Source organism: Episyrphus balteatus, chromosome 1 (genome assembly GCF_945859705.1).
Source record: "Episyrphus balteatus chromosome 1, idEpiBalt1.1, whole genome shotgun sequence".
Lineage (NCBI taxonomy): Eukaryota > Metazoa > Arthropoda > Insecta > Diptera > Syrphidae > Episyrphus > Episyrphus balteatus.
In genome coordinates this window covers 172,018,755-172,041,259 of record NC_079134.1, presented here as the reverse complement: position 1 = coordinate 172,041,259, position 22,505 = coordinate 172,018,755, and the positions used below count along the sequence as shown (strand labels likewise).

The window sequence follows — 22,505 nt, the reverse complement described above, 5'->3', positions numbered from 1 at the left end:
AGTAGTGTATAGATATTTTAATTTAAACCAATAACTTTTGTTTGTTTTAGTTAACTTTATTTTCTTAAACACACATACATCTCTCCTCACTTAATAAATACAAAAAAAGGACAACAAACTGAAAAGCAACGCTATGCATAGTATTTTTACTGCTGATCAAATTTCCTAGCATCGATTCCCAGCTCAAGCAGACGTTTCTCTATGTCCGCTGTATCGATATTATTATCTCGATTATACTTGTAACGAATAACAAGTTGTTGTTCTTCCAGTCCTTCAATATGATCATACAAAGATCCTTCTAGCTTTTGATCAATATCATTCTCTTCTCGCAGAATGCAAAAGTAAATCAAGAATATTGCAACACTTCCCGAGATAACATACTGTTGATACCAGAGAGCTTCATCGGCACCACCACTACGAGTGTCTTTGGCTCGCCAGGAAGCTGCTCCACTGCCAAAGAATTGCATTGGCTCATCATTTTGAGTGTTTCCTTTACGGATGGGTGCTGTTTTAGCCAGATTTGGTGTGGATGTTGTAAGGAGACGAATGCATTGGGGGGATAGTAATCTTTAATATTATGTAAAGAATGAATTACTTCATGTTTATTTATAATTAAAAGAATTTATGTGGGGCATTACCTTGATTGGAATAAGTACTTTAGGTTTCGGACATGAGGAATCATGTTGAAGATCGAGTTTTTAATTTTTATTTTTATTTGGAATTTCTATTTATTGTGAAATTTAAATTTTTTTTAAGAAAATAATTTTGTCCTGGGCATATTTTGACTTTTGAAGTCATAACAAAAGTAGAAAAGTACATAACCTCAAAAAAAAAAATGACATTTGAAAGTGATGCCAAATTTATTCGATTTCTGCAAAGACTACACTTTTAAGACGCGTTCCTTTGGGGGTATAGCCTGGTACGCAGCTCGCGCTAAATTTTAGCTCCCATACAAATTATCGAAAATTTTTAGCCGAGCTAAAATTAATCCCATACAAATTATCGATAACTGTGTATCAGGCTTAAATAAAAAAATAGGTGTGTTTTTTATTACAACCGGTGCACAGTGTGCAATTTTGCCAATCTAGCGGTACTTTATTCTAATTCCAAGTAAACTTAATTTTTTTGATGCAAACCAGCTTAATTTTGTTAAATATTGTATTTCTACAAGGGTTTTATTGATTTTCAAAATTATAGGGGTATTCACGATCCGATGCAACTGGTCTAGTATCATTGCAAAAGTGCAAAAGTGTAAAATCTTACAACACTACAACAACAAAATATATGGATTGAAATTTTACAATGGTCTTGCACTTTTGCTATACCCTAACCCTATTGCAAAATAAAAATACAATGGAGTAAAATTATTTTTGACAGATGGCAGCTCACCACCGTCGTGTCGCCCATGATAAACAGTTTGTCTTTTTATTCTGTTTATAATGGTTGTCGCTACTCATGTCCCGTAATTTAGTTTCTTTTGATGTAAAATAATAAGTGAAAATTAATTAACCCGAACAAAACAAAGAATTAAATTATAAAAAATGGAAAAAAGAAGAAGCAACGGTGGAGGAAAAATAAACATCATCAGGCTTCAATATTTACTATAGATAAGAAGAGCGGCGTTCACGATCTATTGTAAAAAAAATAAAATTTTACATTTTTACTAGGCCTGTTGCACCACATCGTGAATACCCCTTATATATCTAACTATATGTCCAATATGTGGTATACGAGTACAAAATGTACCACAATGGGTGGGGAAGAGCCGACAACGAGCAGACGATTTTTGGAGTTGGTTCTTAAACTGTCTCTATTTCGAAAACGAAGCAAAATATCGAAAATTTTTATTTAATCTTTTTGTCTTATTTTCTCAACAAGAATCTAAAAAAGTCATTTTCAATTTGTAAAAATGTGATGTACGATTTTTCAAAAGATCAAAAAATTGGTTTTTGGCCTAATGTACCTGAACAAAAAAAAAATTGAATGGTTTCGCACACCAGACGCAAGAAAAGTAAACGAATTCTAACACAGAATACATCAACGGAGATTTTAAAGCCCAAAAACAGGACGGATACACGAGGATACATTTTTAAAACGCTTTACAAAGTTAAACAGCACAAAAAAAAACGACACTCCTTAGGTCTTCACACAAATGATTTTTATTTTTTAGTGCACAAAAAAATAAAATAAATTTAATTTAAACAACTATTATTTTACTTAACCACGCTGTTATCAAAGTGACACAAGAAAAGCAATGAGATTTAAATTTTTTTGTTTGTGATTCTGTGGAACGGTAAATTTGATTATTTTCTTGTTGTTTTTTTCCATTCTATTGTCTGAGGTTTTACCTTTCATATGATACCAATTTTGTTGGATATGGGAGACATATATTTTCATTAAAGTACAGCTAGATTGCGAAAATTGCACACTGTGCGGTGTTAACTGGACAAAAAAATAACGCAATGCAGCCCCTTGGGCTTAGTTGCAACTTTTTCAAATCCGTGCTACCAAACTAATTTTTTCATAAACTGTTTAGAATTTGTTTACAAACGTAAAAACTTACGTTTGGAATGACAAAATGTATTTAACTAGTTTTGCTGGCATACATTTTTAGCTGCGTTCCTTTGGAAATATTTATCTACTTTTTAGTACTTAAAGCTGCTTTGAACTACTTTTTCAGTATAGCAAAGTAGATCAAAGTAGTTTTAAGTACTAAAAAGTAGATAAATATTTCCAAAGGAACGCAGCTTTCATGTTTGTTAAACAAACATGAAAAATACAAGAAAAACCCACAAGCAAAAAATATGACAACTCTAAATTTTTGTTGTGACTGCTATATTCGAAACATTAGGGGTATTCACGATCCGATGCAACTGGTCTTGTATCATTGCAAAAGTGTAAAATCTAACAACACTACAACAACAAAATATACGGATTAAAATTTTACAACAGTCTTGCACTTTTGCAATACCCTAGACCTATTGCAAAATAAAAATACAATAGAGTAAAATTATTTTTGACAGATGGCAGCTCACCGTTGCGTCGCCCATGATAAACAGTTTGTCTTTTTTATTCTGTTTATTATGGTTGTTGGCTTGTCAGTACTCATATGTCCCGTAATTTAGTTTCTTTTGATGTAAAATAATTTGTGAAAATTAATTAACCCGAACAAAACAAAGAATTAAATTATACAAAATGGAAAAAAAAGAAGAAGCAACAGTGGAGGAAGAACACTGTTAAAAAAAAAACATCATGGATTTCATTCATGCTTCAATATTTACTATAGATAAGAAAAGGGGCGTTCACGATCTATTGTAAAAAAATAAAATTTTACATTTTTACTAGGCCCGTTGCACCAGATCGTGAATACTCCTCATGTTTCAGCAACTTTTATCTTTTGAAATCGCAATCGGTGGTGCAAACCTGAGGTTTAGCACTGGTTCATGATGTTGAAATAGTCAAATCCATACACGAACCAAAGGTAATCCACCAAAATTTACAAGTTAAATTCCTGAACCAAGTGTGAACAACATTTTTGTAGAACTGACTCTCAGATAGTAAATTTTACTACACAAAATTGTGCGTTAAAGTTTACCACTTTTTGCTAATGTTTTTACATATAAATTTTAACAGCTTACCTACATTTACCATTTTACTACGTTTACGCGGTTTCATGAATACTTTTCTTGTTCAATCGTTTAGAGCTTGAAAAAAAACCTACTGTAAACTATCCTTAAAATAACACCTTCTTCATTTGAATAAAATTGGCATCACTGAATAAAAACATCGCATTTTTCCTTTCTACTTTTTGACTTTCGCTTTGTTTTGAATATTTGACATTTCAAAAATTTTTACCGCGCTCTACAAAAGAAAACCTAAAAAAATTTAATCAACAAAATAAACAAATTTAAATTAAAAACAAATTACCCAAATGGCTAGTGAAGATCTCTTTGCTGAAGAATTAACTGAAGAATCTGTGCCCACCTTTGACAATGAAATCGAAGAAGCTACCGAAGAAGTTGAGGCTACACAAAATCCAGCACAAGTTGGAACAGATAACGAAACAGCTTCACATCTAGAAAAACGTAATAATAAACAATTTAATTGATTTGCATTAATAAATATTATTTATACTTCTCAGAGAAATCCGACAAAACGAATGAACATAAACTTTTACAACTTCCCTTGGCCAGGGTAAGAAATATCATGAAACTAGATCCAGATCTGCACATTGCTTCCAATGAAGCTGTTTTCTGTGTTACACGCGCAACAGAACTCTTTATTGGTTCATTAGCCAGAGAATCCTATCATTGTACGACAGAAAACAAAAAGAAAACTATCCAAAGAAGAGACATCGACATGGCAATCAACACGGTGGAATCTCTAGACTTCCTTGATGGAGCAATGTTCTAGAGTTTAAGTTACATTTAAAGTCAAACAAATAGCCTCTAATATGTACATTATTATTAAAAAACTATTTTCATACAATCGAATCAATTAAAAATGTTTTTTTTTTTTGTTTTGTAAACAAAAACGCAGTTTTAATTCGACATTTTTTGTTAACATGGCCAATTCGCCCACACTTCGCCCAAGTTTTAAATAAAAAAACATCGCAAATGTTTTTAAATATCGTAGAATAATATAACCATCTCTTTCTTTCATTCGCCCATTTCAAGAGATTTCTTTTTTCAGTATTCCATGGGGAAAAATCCGCCGCCATATTGGGTTGTATTACAAATAAGTATTCAGATCGACGGAAGTTCGTTCCCCAAAAAACTATTTATTTTCCAAGTTAAAAACGTTTAAAAATATGTGAAAATGTTTATAAAGTGTAAATTAAGTGAAAACTTTAATAAAATCGGTAAGTAATTTCATTCAATTTATATTAGCCGGTTAAAAAATGGTAAAGGAAAAAACACCTAACATTTTTTTTTTCCGACCAATGTTTTGCATTAAATTTTCACTCTACCAAACGAATGACAGAATTTTTCTTGTTGCAACTTGAAAATTTCTCAAATGAATAATTGAAATTGCATCAGAAACATCAAATAAAAGTTATTTTATTGTAAATAACTTTAATTTGTGTTTTTAAATTTTTGGGAATAATTTTAAGGCGGGAAAAAGTGTTTATATTTTTTTTTTTTTCATTTTGTGATTTTTTTCTATTCTATCTGTTCGCGCTTTCGTTTCTTTTTTTTTTTTCATTGGAGTTTAGTTTAGATATATTTTAATGTAGTTACATATAAAAAAAAGTACATATAGAAGAGGCAAAAAGGGATAGAATTTTGTTTCACAAAATGATAAATGACGATGGATGGGATGTTGTGATTTTTGTTTTATACTTTTCTCTGTTTTTTTTTTTTTTCTATATTCGTGTTTTTAGTTTCACTTGTTTTTATAAAATGTTATTTTAAACAAATATACGTATTTTTATATACAGGGTGTCCCACAGTCACCGCCCCAAATGAAAACCATGGATTCCTGAGGTCATTTTAAGTCGAAAAACTTAAGAGGTAATTTTCTCGTTTTCGTCCCGTTTTCGAGTTACCACGGTTTTTATGATTTTTGCTCTCTTGTCCTTTAACTGGCCATATCTTTGCCAAACTACGTTTGATTTGAAAGATTTTTTTTACAACCAATCAAGAATTTATTACAGTTTAAGATTGTCTCAAAACTTTTTTTCTGCGGACAACCGTTTCTCCACAATTTTGCATCAAACACAATTTTCTTCGTTTTGTAAGTTGTTTTTTACACTTTCATATCATTTAAGTCAGAAAAACACGTTAATGAGTATTATTTTTTGGTGCTTTTTATTAAAGCCCAGTTTATTTCCATAAAAAAAATAAGTTTTATTTCATAAAACAGGCTACTCAAAGTAATTAAAAAAAAAATAAACAAACTGAGTGAATTAAAAAAAAAAATAATTTTTAAGTACAAAATTAATTTAAATGAATTAAAACTTTTTCTGAGCTTTATCTATTTGTTCTTTTCTTAACCACAATAGCTCAGAAAAAGTTTATAATTCATTTAAATTAATTTTTTATTTAAAAATTATTTTTTTGTTTTAATTCACTCAGTATGTTTTTTTTTTAATTACTTTGAGTAGCCTGTTTTATGAAATAAAACTTATTTTTTTTATGGAAATAAACTGGGATTTAATAAAAAGCACAAAAAAATAATACTCATTAAAGTGTTTTTCTGACTTAAATGATATGAAAGTGTAAAAAACAACTTAAAAAACGAAGAAAATTGTGTTTGATGCAAAATTGTGGAGAAACGGTTGTCCGCAGAAAAAAAAGTTTTGAGACAATCTTAAACTGTAATAAATTCTTGATTGGTTGTAAAAAAAATCTTTCAAATCAAACGTAGTTTGGCAAAGATATGGCCAGTTAAAGGACAAGAGAGCAAAAATCATAAAAACAGTGGTAACTCGAAAACGGGATGAAAACGAGAAAATTACCTCTTAAGTTTTTCGACTTAAAATGACCTCAGGAATCCATGGTTTTCATTTGGGGCGGTGACTGTGGGACACCCTGTATATATTTATGTATGTATGTGCGTATATACACTTGAATGAATGTTCCTCGATGAGGTATTGCCAGATAAACAATTTTTTTTTAAATATTTTTTTAATTTTTGGTTTGTAAAAAAAGAAAATACAATTTATGTATTTTTTTAAACTAAAATCTAAGCTCATTTTTGTTAGTTAGGCCGTGTGCGAATTGCGTTAAAATTGGTTGGTCAAATTTTCTACTACGATTAAATTTAGACGTTTGGTTAAAAAAAAGATTAAATTTATTTGTTTGCTGTGCGAATTGCGTTAAAATGGGTTAAATGGGACTTTTTTTTTTGGCACTACTTTGATTAAAATTCCCTCAAGATAAAACAAAAATTACCCTCAAATATGATTTTTCTCATATTCAATTAATTATTTTTTTTTAACAAAACAAAAAAAAAAAAAATATATATATATAAAAATAAATATTCTAGTATGAAAATGTAAGAAATTCTCAATTGCACATAATTTTTTTTATTTTTACCGATAAATTCCCACTTCCCACATTTTTAATTCAGTCTTCGAACACTAATTCATTGTTCACCAGCTGCTAACAAAATAGAAGTATAAAATAATAATTATATAAAATATAATAATAATTTGAGGAAGTATTTTGTATATATTTTTAATTTTTTTTAAATATCAACGCGTTGTAACAAAATTAATTTAAAATCTATCTTGATCTTTCTATCTTGATAAATGTCAAATTTTAACCACTAGTGTCAAATTTTACCCTGCTCCGCAGCTGGGTAAATTTTAACCCACTTTATTCTACCCTTTCTGACCCTATTTCATCAAGAAGTTTATACGTATGAATGATCAAACATCCGCCATTTACCCAACACTGGACACAGAATATCGCTCCTGCTCTTAGGAACTTCTTATCAAAATAGGGCCAGGAAGGGTTAGAGATAAAGATATGAAAAAATAGGGTATTTTTTTCCTGATTTGGAACGAATTTAGGGGGCGTCGCACTCAATTTTCGCAAAAGAGTAAAATAAGGACCGCCCTAATATTCATAGACAGTGTCTAAGCTGCTTCTAAGAAAGACTGGAGTTTATCCTATACAAATAACATTGGATAAACCCCAGTCTAAGATAAACGACTATGAATATGCCCCAATATGTTTCAAAATTTTCACTTTCTCAAACGAAATTTTTGTTTCCTTTTTTTTTTTTTTTTCGAATTTTGGGTTTCACTTACATATATTAACATATTTTGAAATAAGCCTTGCTTAGGAAGTTTACGTTTTCAAGCAGATAACATGTAAAATTCAGCTTCTGTGAGGTATATTTATGTTTAATTCAGCTTTTACCAGTAGACCTACCATGCAAGACATTTTTGTTGTTCATAGTAAAAAGTTTAGAGAGAATAAAACTAAGTTGGGAAAACTAATTTGAAAGCTTGGTTTTTAAACATTGTAATTTGTCTATATGTACATATTAAAGTTAGTTTTAAGTCAAGGGTAATAAAACAAGTTGAAGTTAAAAAACGCCATTATAATATGGTAGTTCGTACAAACAAGTCTGTGGCAACTAGGAAAAACAACATAAGTCAGTTTTTACAACTTTCCAGGAGAGCGTTTTGAATGTCAGGCTTCCTTTTACAACTCAATGCTTATGTCATTTTTCTTTAACCTGTAATTCATAAACCGCTTAAGATAAAAATACGAAAAAAATATGGCAGACGGATGGATATGGCTTATTGTGCATCAGATTTTGTAAAAATCTCAATGTCGACATAAGTTGACTTATGTAGCTATTCCTTGTTGCTTCCACAGAAGTGTATTGTAATGAACAGTTTATCATTCTTAGAAACAAAAAAAAAATTGTCTAGGTGAGTTTACTCTTTTTGAAATGTGAAAATTCACGAGAATTTAAATGCATATTGTGGACAGAGATGGATTCGTTTAAAATCGGTTACCTCTCGCGCAAGAAATCTGCTGCCAGCTCTAGGTCTTTTACGTAAAGGAGATGGCACATTTTTCTATGGAGCTTGGGCCCAGTGTGTTCACTAACGAAATTGGTATCAAATGAAAGGTGACGGTAAGAACATTACGTGGGTAAAATATTTTCAAATTCGTTAGTGGGGTTTTGGAGATATTTGAGTTTGAAGTTTCCGATTTCACAATCAAGATTTCAGCTAATTTTTCGAACAATTAATCGTAGAATGCGTAATAATGGGTGTACAGAAATAATATTGGTATCAAATAAAAGGTATTTCTCTTGTCTATAAATCTGTATCAAAAGTTTTTTTCTTTGTTAAAAAAAATAATACATATTAGGTATTTACTTCTCAAAAGGTGATTTTTTTAAGCTAGGCATTTGGCACATCGAAATATCAAAATATTCAGTGGTGACATGCACTTTTTTTTGTAATTTTTCGATAGCTTAATGTGTTACCTTTAATTCTATATATAAAATAGTTCTATAAAACATACAAAAACCTTATAATAAGCAAAATACACAAAAATAATAAGAATAGAAACTATAGTTCAGTCAATGGGGAAAAATCTGGAAAAAGCTATGACGTGAGCTAAGTTTGAATGCAGTATTGAAGAGGGGTTTATCCCAAGTACAAATCTCAGATTGCGTATTGTTTGGTCTTGTGGGGCGACCGCCATTTTGAAAAACGCATTTGTCTCAATATCTCGAGAACGACTGGTCGGACAGAAAACTAGAGAGGACTTTTTAGATTGGAAATTAGTTAATCTTTCTTTTTCTAGTACATCATTTTTCTCTAGGAGTTATAATTTCAGAGTTACACTACCGAAAATTGTGTGTTTTTTGATATTTTAAATATTTTAAACAACCCTTAGAGTTAAGTGCGGAATTACTGAGAATGAGATACTTTTCGGTTCTGTTACTCTGAAAGTATAACTCCTAGAGAAAAATGATGTAACAGAAAAAGAAAGATTAACTAATTTCCAATCTAAAAAGTCCTTTCTACGCATTCTACGATTAATTGATCGCAAAAATAGCTGAAATCTTGATTTTGAAATCCGAAACTTCAAACTCAAATATCTCCAAAACCCCACTAACGAATTTGAAAATATTTTACCCACGTAATGTGCTTACCGTCACCTTTCATTTGATACCCATTTCGTAAGTGAACACACTGGGCCCAAAAATGTGCCATCTCCTTTGGGATTTGGTCTTTTAAATCAGCTGTACTTTTTGCGATCTACAAAAGTGCCTATTGCGACGTAACTTTTTGTTTTGTTTGTTCGTTGAAATGGTATAAAATGCATCTGAGTTATATAAATTTAAAAAAACTTAAGTTTACATTATATATTGTGGGAAATCTTTACACGTAGAAAGCCAGTGGGCCAGCAGGGACTCATATTTTGAGGCAATTTTTGTTGGATATTTGCAACAAAATTTTGAAATCGGAAAGAATAAAAAAAAGATCGCTGCAATAAAAAACACTAATATTTATTCTTTGGAAATAATAAAGAAAAAAATTTTTGAGATCGATAGAATGTTTATAAAAATTCTGATAAAACATGGATTTCAATGAGTAGAGTTTGTACCAATTTCTTTCCTTTTGAAACAAAAGAAATCAATTTCTCTGGTAACTCTTGCAACGCATAAAATAAAAATATTCATACGATCAAGCCATTAATATGCCATTGCTTTTGCCGTTGCCTTTGCTTCTGAATTTTTGTTTTCTTTTTGTTGTTGCTTTTTTTTTATTTTTTGTTTTTAGATCTCATTTATTTTTATACACAATTGTATTAATATTTTTATGCCAATCCTCCTTTAAACATTCTTCTTATGCCACAAACAAAATACAAAACTAAATAAATGAGACTGGTTTTATTATGCTTATGTTTATTGTTTGTGAATAATTTTTGCAAATCTACTTTGTTTTAGCCATTCCAAGTTTTTTGGGCGGGTGTGATTTCCTGGTTTTCTATTGCGCACCTATTTTGCTAATGACGTCAAATGTTTTTAAACATTTTTTCTTTTTAATTTTTTTAATTCTCCAGTTTTCTCTGTTCACTATTTTTTTTTTTCTTGTTTTTATTTTTTTTTCCTTTAATCTTTCATTCCACACAATAAAACACTTCTAGGCGCCGCGCCGCACTCTTTGCTCTATGACTATGGTTGGTATGGTCGATATCACATACAAGCACAACAAGTGCAAAATATAAAAAAAATAACCAGTTTTAGTATAGTGACTCGAGTACTGAGTGTATAGGGAATGGCTTTTGGAGGGACTGTATTTTCTTGATATCAATTTGTTTATAGGTAGATATGTGCGTATATGTGGGTTTTCCTTTGATTCCCTCACATTTCGAGAGGTGGCGGAAAATGCTACCAACAGAGTAGAGTAGAGAACATTTGGTTGATTGTGTGTGGGAGGTAGGCGGTAGGGAAGGAAGAGGAGGAGGGTGGTGGTGTTGTGGACGAAACGATGAAAGACGAGTCTTTCTGTAGGTACCTTACCTACACCTAACTCGTCGTGTATAGTTTTATACTTGTTAAGGATGTTGCTAAGGAGAGAAAATGGGCAATGTTGGGGATAAAGTACTGAGGACAGGAGGGGACAACCGACATGGCAGTGTGTAATAATTGATGTTTAGTTTTTACCTAGGCGATTTAAGCATCTTTCGTGCATTTGATGGATAACAACATCCCAGTTTTTATCACATGCAATGATATTATGTACAGTAGTCATCTATGTTCGTCGTATTTATGTACCTTATAAGGGTTGAGAATGATTGATTGAAGATTACGCCATCAGTCCGAGCTGTTGACGTTGATTGTTTCTCTCTGTATGGAATGGCTAATTTGAAGATTATTTCATTTTTTTTTTGTATTGCTTTTATACGAGAGCTATTTCTTATCAGTAAATATTAATTATTTTATATGAGTCTGTTGTTGATTATTTTTTTGTTTAATCTTATTTAAATTGATTTACATAAATCTTAATAAAAAATTATACAATGTATGTATGTAGATTTCTTTATCAGTTTTTTTTTTTCATTTATTAGCCTTAAAATATTTAATTGAATTCTATGAAAATTACGAGTTGAAGAATTTAAGTTGAATTCGGAGAAGGAAATTTGCAATTGCGTAATTTGTAGATAGGGTCTATAGCGAAGCTTCGATGGTAGTGCTGCCTGTGGGTACGTCTGTCTTTATTCTCGCCGCTTAAAACTTAATAGTTTGGGTTTTCTCTATTCCCTAGAGTAGAATTTAAAATTTTTATTTTGTTGACCACAATAGGCGGTAAAGACGGTAAAATTTGTACCCTTCTGTTATTCGCGTTAATCTTTTTCTGAGATGTGGAAATCTTTATTTATTTTGCCTCTTCATAAAAGTTAAAGACAAACTTTCAAGCTTTCCTAAACTACATAATTGAAAAAATATTTCCCTCGGAATATTTTTTGCCCCGCAATTTATTTTGCGATCGTGAATCTCCCTCGGAACAAAAATTAGTATGAAACGATAGTTAAATTCCCTTGGAAGATAAATTGCGGACACCAAAAAGTTCCGAGGAAAATTTTTCATGACCATTTTCGTTCCCATGTTTGAAACAAGGGAAACATTCCCACAGAAATTGTCATTCACGATATCCCCCAATTTCATGGCCAAGGATTAATTGCTCCCGAGCAGCAGGAGTTTTGCTTGGAAAAATCAACTTAAATAGACCTTTTGGAGTTTTCTAACCATGTAAACAAAAATCTGCAAAATGATCTCCAAACTTATGTTTTCTACACTCATCTTAGTAAAGCGTTTTATAGAGTATGCCACTCCATCCTCTTTATCTTTATTAAATTAGCAAAATACGGTTTTCCTGAATTCTTTATTGGATTAAATCATATTTACAAGGACATACACAGTTTGTCATCTCCAAGAAAATTGTATTTAAGCAAATTTATGTTTTATCTGGAGTTCCATAAGGGAGCCATATTGGGCCAGTTTTCTTTTTCTGAATAAATTAAATAAATTCTCAAATTATGATTTAAATTTTTTTTTGTGGTTTGACGAACCTAAATGGCTTTTTATTTTGACAACACACACACAAGTAAATTAGAACTTAACAAAAATAAGTGCAATGTTATGTCCTATTCCAAGAGAAGAAATCCCTTTTTTTATACTCAAATACTTCAATGAATGAGGAGTCTTCTTTGATAGAAAACTGTCTTTCAACTCTCATTTTGACATATTCACAAGTTAGGCTAGTAGTAGTCTCGGTTTTATGATAGGATTCTCAAAAGACTTCAATAATCCTTACATTTTAAAGGCTCTTTATTGTGCTCTTGTCCTTTCCATCTATGTACATTATATTGTAGCTTTATATTTTGTCGCGCAACCCTTCTTTTTATACATAATTTTAGCCAGAGCTTTATTTTTTAAACGGCTTCAGGAGAAACATATAAAAGCATACCAGAATTTATCATTCGATGATTATAATATTTGTATGTATTTGTAATTTATACACAAAACCTTAGCTTATAAAAAAAAAGAATAATTTAATGTTGATCAATGCTGCCAATATCTTAGACGCGCTCCTTTAGTTAGGTTAGTTAGTAAGCAACTTGTTCTTATATTGAGCCCTTTTCGATATTATAAGGGCCAAAAAATCGTTAATTATGAACAACATTTATTTGTAATTTTTCCAATACTAAGAACGTATATGAACCATTTTTTTATCAACAATTGCTCAAGAAAACATACAATAGCCAAGAAAACAGAGTTCTGTAAACTTTGTTGTCGCTTATTATAAAATGGCGGGAAAGCCGCAATATCTTCTCCATTCATCATCAATGCACACGGGACCATACATTAATTAGGTATTGTTTTAAAACAACCTAAAGTTCTCACCTTTGTCAAAGTCCATGATTCAGTGTCATATACACGGAGATCCTAAGAGTCATTTACAGGAACACTTTATTTGCTCGAGAGATGGCTATGCTATGCTTATACAAAAAAAAGCAACAGTTAGCTAAATTAATTATTCGTTGACCTTTTATACTTTTGCATTCAATAAGTTCCTAAGGTTAAATTTATAATTTCGCAGGTTACAGTAAACCTCCTACATCTTCATACTATAAAGTTATTCGATTTCTTTTCAAATTAGTTGTTTAATTTAAGTTTCCTTTATTATTTGTCTTTTCAGCTTGAGAAAACAATTTTTAATCCTTTAAAAATGCTTCTTCGAAGCGACAGAAGAGATCGACGTTTACGTCGATCTAGCATGCGTTCAACGTCTGCTTCCGTCGCTTTAATATCACCGAAGAGATTAAAACCAACACCGAAAAGCATAAAAAGCCTCCAAATAACCCACAATAATAAAACAACATCGCAAGCTGCCGCTTCATCGACTACAAGCAGCAGCAACGGTAGAAACAGTGGCAATAATAACAACAACAACACACCCTCTTCTAGTATAACCAATTCCAAGTGCAATAATAAAAATCTATCGCCAATTGTAAAACGTTTAAATACTACAACAGCAGGGAATAGTCTAAGTGTTTGTTTAACAGGACAACGTTCTATCGGTACCAGAACATCGTCGTCCTTGGCCGCTGCCGCATCACAGCATCAACAAAAAATACTCAGTGGCAATAAACGAAGAAGAAAGTCAACCGAGAAAGAAAATCGATGGCATAAGAAAGAAGCAATCCGCTTGGCATTGTACGAAGCCAGCGGAGTTGGTGTGTGTACACGGAAGAAACTAATTGCTTCTAAAAATGGTAAGAATGATTATTTTATTCTAAAACGATTTATATTGAAGAAATATCTTTTTTTTTTTCAGTTTCAGCAGTTGCAGAAAATAATGTCCCTGCGCCACCGATTTTTGCAAAGCTTCCACCTGCAAAGACCAAAGTCGATGATAAAGAAGAAGCAGATAGTTGCAGTGTTTCCACGACATCTTCACTTGTAGGTAATGTCGTTGAATGTAGCAAATCATCTACCACGACCGAGCTTCCTCCAGCAGCTCCATCTGAGTGTCCTTTGGAAGAACCGGTTTCAACATCGCAGGAACAGCTCTCTCAACCAAAATCATCAGTGGTTCAACCAGATGAAAGCAATCTGACTAGCATCACCGAATGTGACAGCACAACCGACTATGAACAACCGCCTTCGATTTCGACAGGTCGCGGAATGCTGGATATGATTTCTCCCGAAGTCGATTCCACCACGGAAGATCTTCTATGTTGTGTTTCCTCAGAAAACGCCACCGATGCAGCTTTGTCATCTTTCTGTGGCCTTTCTAGTGCTGCCTTTTTGGATTTCAGATCACCATCATCAACAGTCACAACAACATGCAATAGTCAGCAGCAACAACAACAACAGCAGTCGCAGTTATTTCTTGCTCCAGCGTCGACTTCAACCGCAACTTTCGATCCGAGTTACTTTTCGTCAACGTCACAATTTATGAACCCTACCAACAATACAGCGACAACATCTAATTTTGGCTTCTATAATTTTCCTCGTAGTTCTCAGGATCTTATATCAATTTCAATGTTTGATGACCCTGATCCAGACAAGACAATACCTTCATCAGAATCTTATCAACCGAACTATGGGTCACCGTATAACTCAGTCTTTTCGACAAACTCAGCGCCATCAACATCTTCGGCAGCTGCAGCAGCGGCTACTCTAATGGCTAGCGTCACTATGAGTAACTCGGACTACTCTCATATTGCTGATTTGTTACCCTACAATCCGATACTGGCACACACGTTGCTCAATTGCACCGAGAGTGGACACTTTTCCGATACATCTTGTACTGGCTACGAACAGGATTCATCGTCATCGCAATCCTCATCGTACTATCAGCAAACGGCTATTGATAATCTCAAAGCACTCACCAATCTTCCCTCTAATCCGACGTCTATCTTTTCTTCGATAAATCTTCCGCATAAGGATAATATCGGTGGGTTGGGTGGTGGTGGTCATGGTGCTAACAATAGTTCCTCGTCTTCATCATCATCGACGTCATCCTCTGAATGCAATGCCGCATATGGTGGCAATACAATTGAAGTAGACTCACTGATTCACAGTGTTGCATCGTATCAGTCGTATCAGCAAGATATCCATGGGACAACTGCAGCCATGACCAATTTGATGTATACAGCCGCTTTGGAAGGATGCACAACACCGATAACTATGTCGCATGTCGTTGCAAATTTAGAGGAAGAATGTCCCGAAGTGGAGGAAATTCCAGATACACGTCAAGAGGAAATGCAATGGGATACTTTTGATCCGTATGTTTTTATAAAACATTTACCTCCACTTACTATGGAAATGCGAGCCAAGTGTCCGGCACTTCCATTGAGGACACGATCAAGTCCTGAATTCAGTCTGGTATTGGATTTGGATGAAACTCTTGTACACTGTAGTTTGCAGGAATTATCGGATGCTAGTTTTAAATTTCCTGTTCTTTTTCAAGTAAAATGAGGTTTTTTTTATTGAATTAGTAAACCTAAACTAACTTATTTTTTTTTTAAAGGATTGTAAATATACAGTATTTGTTAGGACACGTCCGCATTTTCGTGAGTTCCTCGAAAGAGTTTCGCAAATATTTGAAGTCATTCTATTTACCGCATCAAAGAGGGTATATGCTGATAAACTTTTAAATTTGCTTGATCCAGAGAGGAAGTGGATAAAGTGAGTTTTAGGATTTTTTTTTTTAAATAAAAGTATAAATTTTATTAAAAAATATTAAATTTTGTTTAATTACAGATATCGGTTGTTTCGTGAACATTGTGTTTTTGTTAATGGTAATTACATAAAAGATTTAACCATACTTGGCAGAGATTTGTCAAAGACGATTATAATTGATAATTCGCCGCAAGCATTTGGGTAAGTGTTTTTTGATTAATTTATGTACACTACTGGAAAAAATTAAGGGATCAAAAAAAAATTCCAAATTTTTGGGCAAATTTCAACAGGCCGTAACTTCGAAAGAAATGGTCGTACAAGAAATCGATAAAGAAGGAAATTGTAGCTCCAAGTGTCTAGTTTTTGGATTAGAACTTTAAAAATTTTTAAAATCCGCGGTTTTTGAGTAATCGTAGAAAAACCAGCAACAAAAAAATTTTCAAAATTTTTTTAGTTTTTTTTTTGGTCTACTTGCAACCAATGATCGCACAGAAAGTTAAAGGTGGGTTTCAAGAACTTGAATGAATTCTCCTTAACGGCTAGCCATTGCTTTTCCAAAAAAAAAATTTTTCTAGATCGAAAATATTTTTTTGCTCCAGAAAAAGCTTAATTTTAAAACAAAACAAAATTCCAAAAAAAAAAAAAAAAATTTTTTAAATAAAATTTTTTTGAATTTTTTTCTCTTGAAAAGTTTAAGAGAAAAAAAATTTTATTTTTTAAAATTTTTTTTTTTTTTTTTATTTTGTTTTGTTTTAAAATTAAGCTTTTTCTGGAGCAAAAATGTGGAAAAAGCTAGGAAAAACAATTTTTTTTCTCATTACAAAATGAGAAAAGAAAATTGAGCTTTTCAGAGCAAAAAACGTGATCCTTTAATTTTTTTCCAAAAAAAAAAAAAAAAATTTTTTAAATAAAATTTTTTTGAATTTTTTTCTCTTGAAAAGTTTAAGAGAAAAAAAATTTTATTTTTTAAAATTTTTTTTTTTTTTTGAATTTTGTTTTGTTTTAAAATTAAGCTTTTTCTGGAGCAAAAATGTGGAAAAAGCTAGGAAAAACAATTTTTTTTCTCATTACAAAATGAGAAAAGAAAATTGAGCTTTTCAGAGCAAAAAACGTGATCCTTTAATTTTTTCAAAAATTCGATCGAGTGAAACAAAAAAACGGCTGGCTGGATTAATTTGATTTTTTGTAGGGTTTTTGTGGACATATTGAACTGTAAAATGCACACTTAACATTAGCGGTTTCCTCAATATTTTCGATCTAGCGCTCGATTTTCCAAAAAACCACCAAAAGCCCTTTTTTTGTTGCATTTTCAAATTCATGTGAAAATAAGAAAAAATTTTTTTTTGGAAAAGCAATGGCTAGCCGTTAAGGAGAATTCATTCAAGTTCTTGAAACCCACCTTTAACTTTCTGTGCGATCATTGGTTGCTGAGATATCGATAATCAAACACAAAGGATTTTTTTCCATTTGAAGACCGATATCTCGGCGAGAAGTGGACGTATCGAGGTGTTCAAAAAAACAAATTAAAGCTAAATGAACAAAGTATCCGATCCTTATAGTGGTTAAGCTAAAAAAATTTTTTCCACGCAAGTAGACCAAAAAAAAAACTAAAAAAATTTTGAAAATTTTTTTGTTGCTGGTTTTTCTACGATTACTCAAAAACCGCGGATTTTAAAAATTTTTAAAGTTCTAATCCAAAAACTAGACACTTGGAGCTACAATTTCCTTCTTTATCGATTTCTTGTACGACCATTTCTTTCGAAGTTACGGCCTGTTGAAATTTGCCCAAAAATTTGGAATTTTTTTTTGATCCCTTAATTTTTTCCAGTAGTGTATTTATTTATAACATTTTTATGGGTACTCTGAATTAAATGTTTTGAAATGAATGGGAGATTCATTCGTTTTGTTTGCATCGAATAAGCTTCTTGAAATAAAATCGAATAGGGTAGAGTTGCCTATTTTCAGCCGTCTCCAGTAGGGAGTTTGCTCTTATGCTGTTCTCTTATATGTTAAGACAGCATACGAGTGAAAATTTGAAATAAACCCTTTTGAAATCACTAGTTATAACGATTTTGCGAAAGGTGGCCGGTTACTGGAGACGGCCGCAAATAGGCAACTCTACCCTATTTAGGAAATGGTTTTAAGACATTCATTGCATACCTTTGGTGCTGTCCCCCTATGAGTTAACCTTGTCGTGGTGGGTTGCTTAACGTGGAATCCTCCAGCACGCCAGCTGCAGTGCATCAAAAACAAAACATTGCCTTCGCCGGCAATCGCGAAAACTGCCGACACTTGAGTGTATACTGTATATCCCCACTCGAATTTTAATTTCTTCGTTAGCTTTTCCATAGGTTTTTTTTTCAAGCTTTCTAATAGTGAGGTTTTTGTTCAAAACTACATTTTGTAAATATCAAAACCATAACCTATGGAAAAGCTAACGAAGAAATTAAAATTCGAGTGGAAATATATACAGTATACAATCAAGTGTCGGCAGTTGTCGCGATTGCCGGCGAAGGCTTGGTCTCCAAAGAGGCTAATGCGCCAGTGACAAAAGTTAGCCATGGCGAAAAGAAAACAATTCAGAAAAAAACAAAAACCAAACAGAAAAGGTGGGCTATTTTCAGTCGTCGGAAAGACGACCCACCTTCTAAAAAGTTCTAATTTCGCCCTGCCCTGGAAATGAATTAAAAAAAAAATATAACCCAAGTTTTAAGTCTAGCTATTCCAACTCAAGCGACGGGAGTTTCTTATCGTTATCAAGTGGTTTTGCCCATTGAACAATCAATTTCAAAATCCAACCAAACTTTTTGTTCAACAATTTGCTTATTGACAGAATTTAATCATAAAATAAAAATCTATTACTTGAAGTTTTACTGTCGTTTTCGATTGGTTTCACTCAAGAATTCACTCATTCTGAAATCCAATAAAACAGTTTGAATCGCTTCCACTCAATTCTGTTTTTGTTGCTTTTGTTTGTGAAATTTCAAAAATGTCAAATAAATTTTTTTTTCTTCCAACCAAAAAAATTATGGAAAATTATAAATCTAAAGACGACGATGAAGAAGAAAATGGTTAAAAAAATATTCCATTGCAATAAGGTACCCATTTTAATTTTCTAATTAATTTTAATTTCATTAAATAATAAATTTTTGAATGACAACAAAAAAAGAATGATTGAGTCTTTTTTTGTTGAATTTTTGTGTTTATGTATTAGTGCTTCTGATTTTAAATCGAGAAGAGAATTTCTCTTCTGAGAAGCCTTCTGTCTGTCATTTTTGTGCGAATAAAACACATTCAGAAGGCTTCTGAATGGTTCCGGACGCTTCCGGACGGCCAATCGAAAACGACATAAATGGATTTTTAGGAAGGTTTTCAGATGTTCTGCCTGGTTTTGATTTTTCTGGCATTGTCTACTTTTTATTTAATAAAACATTGGGCTGATAGTTTGTAGCTTCCTTCAGGGTTCGTTTTGTCCTCATTAATTTTTTAACCCAAAATCGTTACCAACATCACGGTGATGTTCTTTATCGGCATATGGAAATACATAATTCTCGCGTTGATGTGAGAGTTCATAATACCGACTCACAACAAAAAAATAGTCTGTACTTTTGCCCGAACCTGCCTATATTTATGTATTTCGACGCGCTGAATGCGTATCTGAAGTCTTTTTTGAACTTACACCCTCAAAAATTTAAGTAAATTGCAAAAACCATAAAATCGCTTTAAAGTTGTTTTTTTTTTTTGTATATCAGAACTATAATGAAGAATCCTTTGTAACGTCAATTGTTCGTTGTTTGTATTTTGCAGACGAGTTTATGTATACAGAAATGGCCTTAGATTTCGGGACTTGTCTTTACTCTTCGAATGATCTGTTTGCATTTTTTCTTTCTCATTACTTAATGTTGACGAAACTTTTCTCCAATGCTAATATTGAATATACTATTCTGTGGAGTGAGTTTTTCAGCGACATAGATAAAATCTCAGAATAAAAGATCAAAGACTTAATCTCATGGGCTGCTCTCCCTATGTGCTAGTGCTGCGGGGAAGCAGGTTTTCACATACGGTGAGCTATCCGGGGACTGGGCCATGCAACTTGATTTTAAAACCATGCACATTTTACAAAAAAATCAATTTATCACTCATAGGTTTCATGAATTTTTTGGTATCAAAACGGCGCAACGCACTCTGCGCTATCAAGTAGGGTTACTTTTGACCGCCATGTCTACGTACATATACCTACTTTAGCTATTGATGGTTATTTTTCTTAATTGAAAATATTCTTTTTTGTATAAAAGAACCCCATAATATTGATTTTCGCTCAACTAATGTCCTTTTTCTTTCTTTTACAGATATCAATTGGAAAACGGTATACCAATCGAAAGTTGGTTTATGGATCAAAATGATTCTGAGCTCTTAAAAGTGTTGCCATTCTTGGAGAGATTAGCTGAAATGGTAAGATAGATTGATGACTTAAATTTGTGAATATCCTGATTTAACCACAATTTTCTATTTATTTTTAGCGCGAAGATGTTCGGCCACATATTAGGGAGAAATATCGATTGTTTTCCTACTTGCCACCTGATTAAGATTGTTTCAGCATAACACCCTCATAAATGCATATAAATATTATATTAGTTAATTTAATCTAGTAATACGTTTCACATAATTAAAAATAGTAAATCTTAAAATTTAATACAAAAAAAACAAAAAAATCAAAAACAAATTAAATACTTATACAAACTTAGAGTTGATAAAAAAAAAACGTTAACAAGAACAAAATAACATTAGTTGAACACGATAAAGATAAACAAACAAATATTATTGAGTAATTTTTACATGGATTTGAAATCCTTATTTGTAGAGGAAAAGTTTTATTTAGAAAAAAAAAAGAAAAAACAAAAAATTTATTAAAGTGTGCTTAACATGCGGAATTTGTACAGGAATAAAGTTTTATTATGTCTACACTTAAAAACATAAAAAAGGAAAAAGTTTTTGAAAATATTAATTACTGCAATGACGTACAACTATTTATGTAGGTACGGCCAATTTATTAATAACAAACATAATATATATTATAATGTATTTACTTTTTATTTGACTTATTCGATCTCAACAGAAAAACAAAAAACAAACAATACAACAACAAAAACAAAAATATTCAAAAATTACAAAAAAAAAAAAACAAAAACAATATTATTAATGATTTAAGGAAAGGATTTTGTTATTTGTATAAATATTTTATTTTTTAACCTATAACAAACGTGTATGTAAGAAAAAAAATGTTTTCTTTTTTTTTTACAAAAATATAACGTTAATTATTTATAAATTATAAATATACCTTTACATGAAATGTGTTTTATTATTATTATATTATTATAATCATGATTGTATATGTATCTATATTTTTTGTTTAATTTTTTTCCTCCAATAAAGTGCAAAATGGTTAAAAAAAATTCAATAAAACAATGTCTTTTTTTTAGTTTTCCAATAACTTAGAAGAACCTATATTTCAAACATTAATAAAAAATGTAAACATCTTTAACAAATTTGATGCTTATGAAAGCTATTTCATCGAAAAAGAAAACAACAACTTGAATGTAGAATATAGTTTACCTTCTTATAAAATCTAACTTTTCTTCTTCGCTCTGGGATTACCAAATACGTACATGTGTATAATAATTTGGTTTGTTTTTTCAATGGAGTTAGTGCTAATGATGAGCGCCCCGAAAATCGATTCCGTACTTTAACAAAAACAAAGAAACCCAAACTTCAGAATCGAAAAACACAGTGGCCAGGGATCGAATTACGGCATACGATTACGATCATTCGTTAACGTATTGACGTTTTATGTCTCTTTCTTTTTGTACTGATTATATAGAGACAGCAATAGTTTAAACGATAACGTATGATCGTAATCGTATGCCGTAATTCGACCCCTGATTTAAAAACAACTTTGAATAAGAACGCACCTCTTACGTGGATCGAAAACATTTGTTTTGATGATCAACTATAACCTTAGCCGATTCCATCCAGTTCCGGTCCTGACAGTTCCGGCCAGTTCTAAGAATTACCAAACGAAAACGCTATTAGATTTGTAAAGGTTTTTGCAGATGGTCTTTTCCGAATCCTAAACGCTTCTTTATGTTTCTTTCTTGCATTAGCCCTGCTTCTTCGTGATGTTACCGTTGCACCAAATTCGTTTTCAGATTGTTATTTTATTGCTCTAGACGTTTAGAATGGATCATTTCTACTCGCGGCTATCAATGCTCTGTCCATAGATTTTTTTGTTTTCTCGGGTCATTTGTTTCGTATGGCGTTTTCATATG

At 31.8% G+C, this 22,505-nt stretch overlaps 3 protein-coding genes across 3 annotated transcripts; 2 read left to right on the top strand and 1 right to left on the bottom strand.

The window, feature by feature from the left end:
- Positions 1 to 35: 35 nt before the first annotated feature.
- LOC129921563 (uncharacterized) lies at positions 36 to 820 on the bottom strand. The gene is made up of 2 exons (XM_056003449.1): positions 639 to 820; positions 36 to 567 (listed from the first exon to the last, which is right to left on the bottom strand). Exons 1-2 carry the CDS (start codon positions 680 to 682, stop codon positions 147 to 149), a joined length of 465 nt encoding a protein of 154 aa, XP_055859424.1. The 5' UTR covers positions 683 to 820; the 3' UTR covers positions 36 to 146.
- Positions 821 to 3,803: 2,983 nt separating this feature from the next.
- LOC129921011 (DNA polymerase epsilon subunit 4-like) lies at positions 3,804 to 4,545 on the top strand. Its single transcript, XM_056002615.1, has 2 exons — positions 3,804 to 4,085; positions 4,142 to 4,545. Exons 1-2 carry the CDS (start codon positions 3,932 to 3,934, stop codon positions 4,411 to 4,413), a joined length of 426 nt encoding a protein of 141 aa, XP_055858590.1. The 5' UTR covers positions 3,804 to 3,931; the 3' UTR covers positions 4,414 to 4,545.
- A 166-nt stretch (positions 4,546 to 4,711) lies between these two features.
- LOC129921009 (uncharacterized) lies at positions 4,712 to 21,450 on the top strand. Its single transcript, XM_056002614.1, has 7 exons — positions 4,712 to 4,861; positions 13,688 to 14,264; positions 14,327 to 15,966; positions 16,028 to 16,185; positions 16,261 to 16,380; positions 20,529 to 20,631; positions 20,700 to 21,450. The coding sequence occupies exons 2-7, from the start codon at positions 13,718 to 13,720 to the stop codon at positions 20,763 to 20,765; spliced, it is 2,634 nt and encodes an 877-aa protein (XP_055858589.1). The 5' UTR covers positions 4,712 to 4,861; positions 13,688 to 13,717; the 3' UTR covers positions 20,766 to 21,450.
- The last annotated feature ends 1,055 nt before the right edge of the window (positions 21,451 to 22,505 follow it).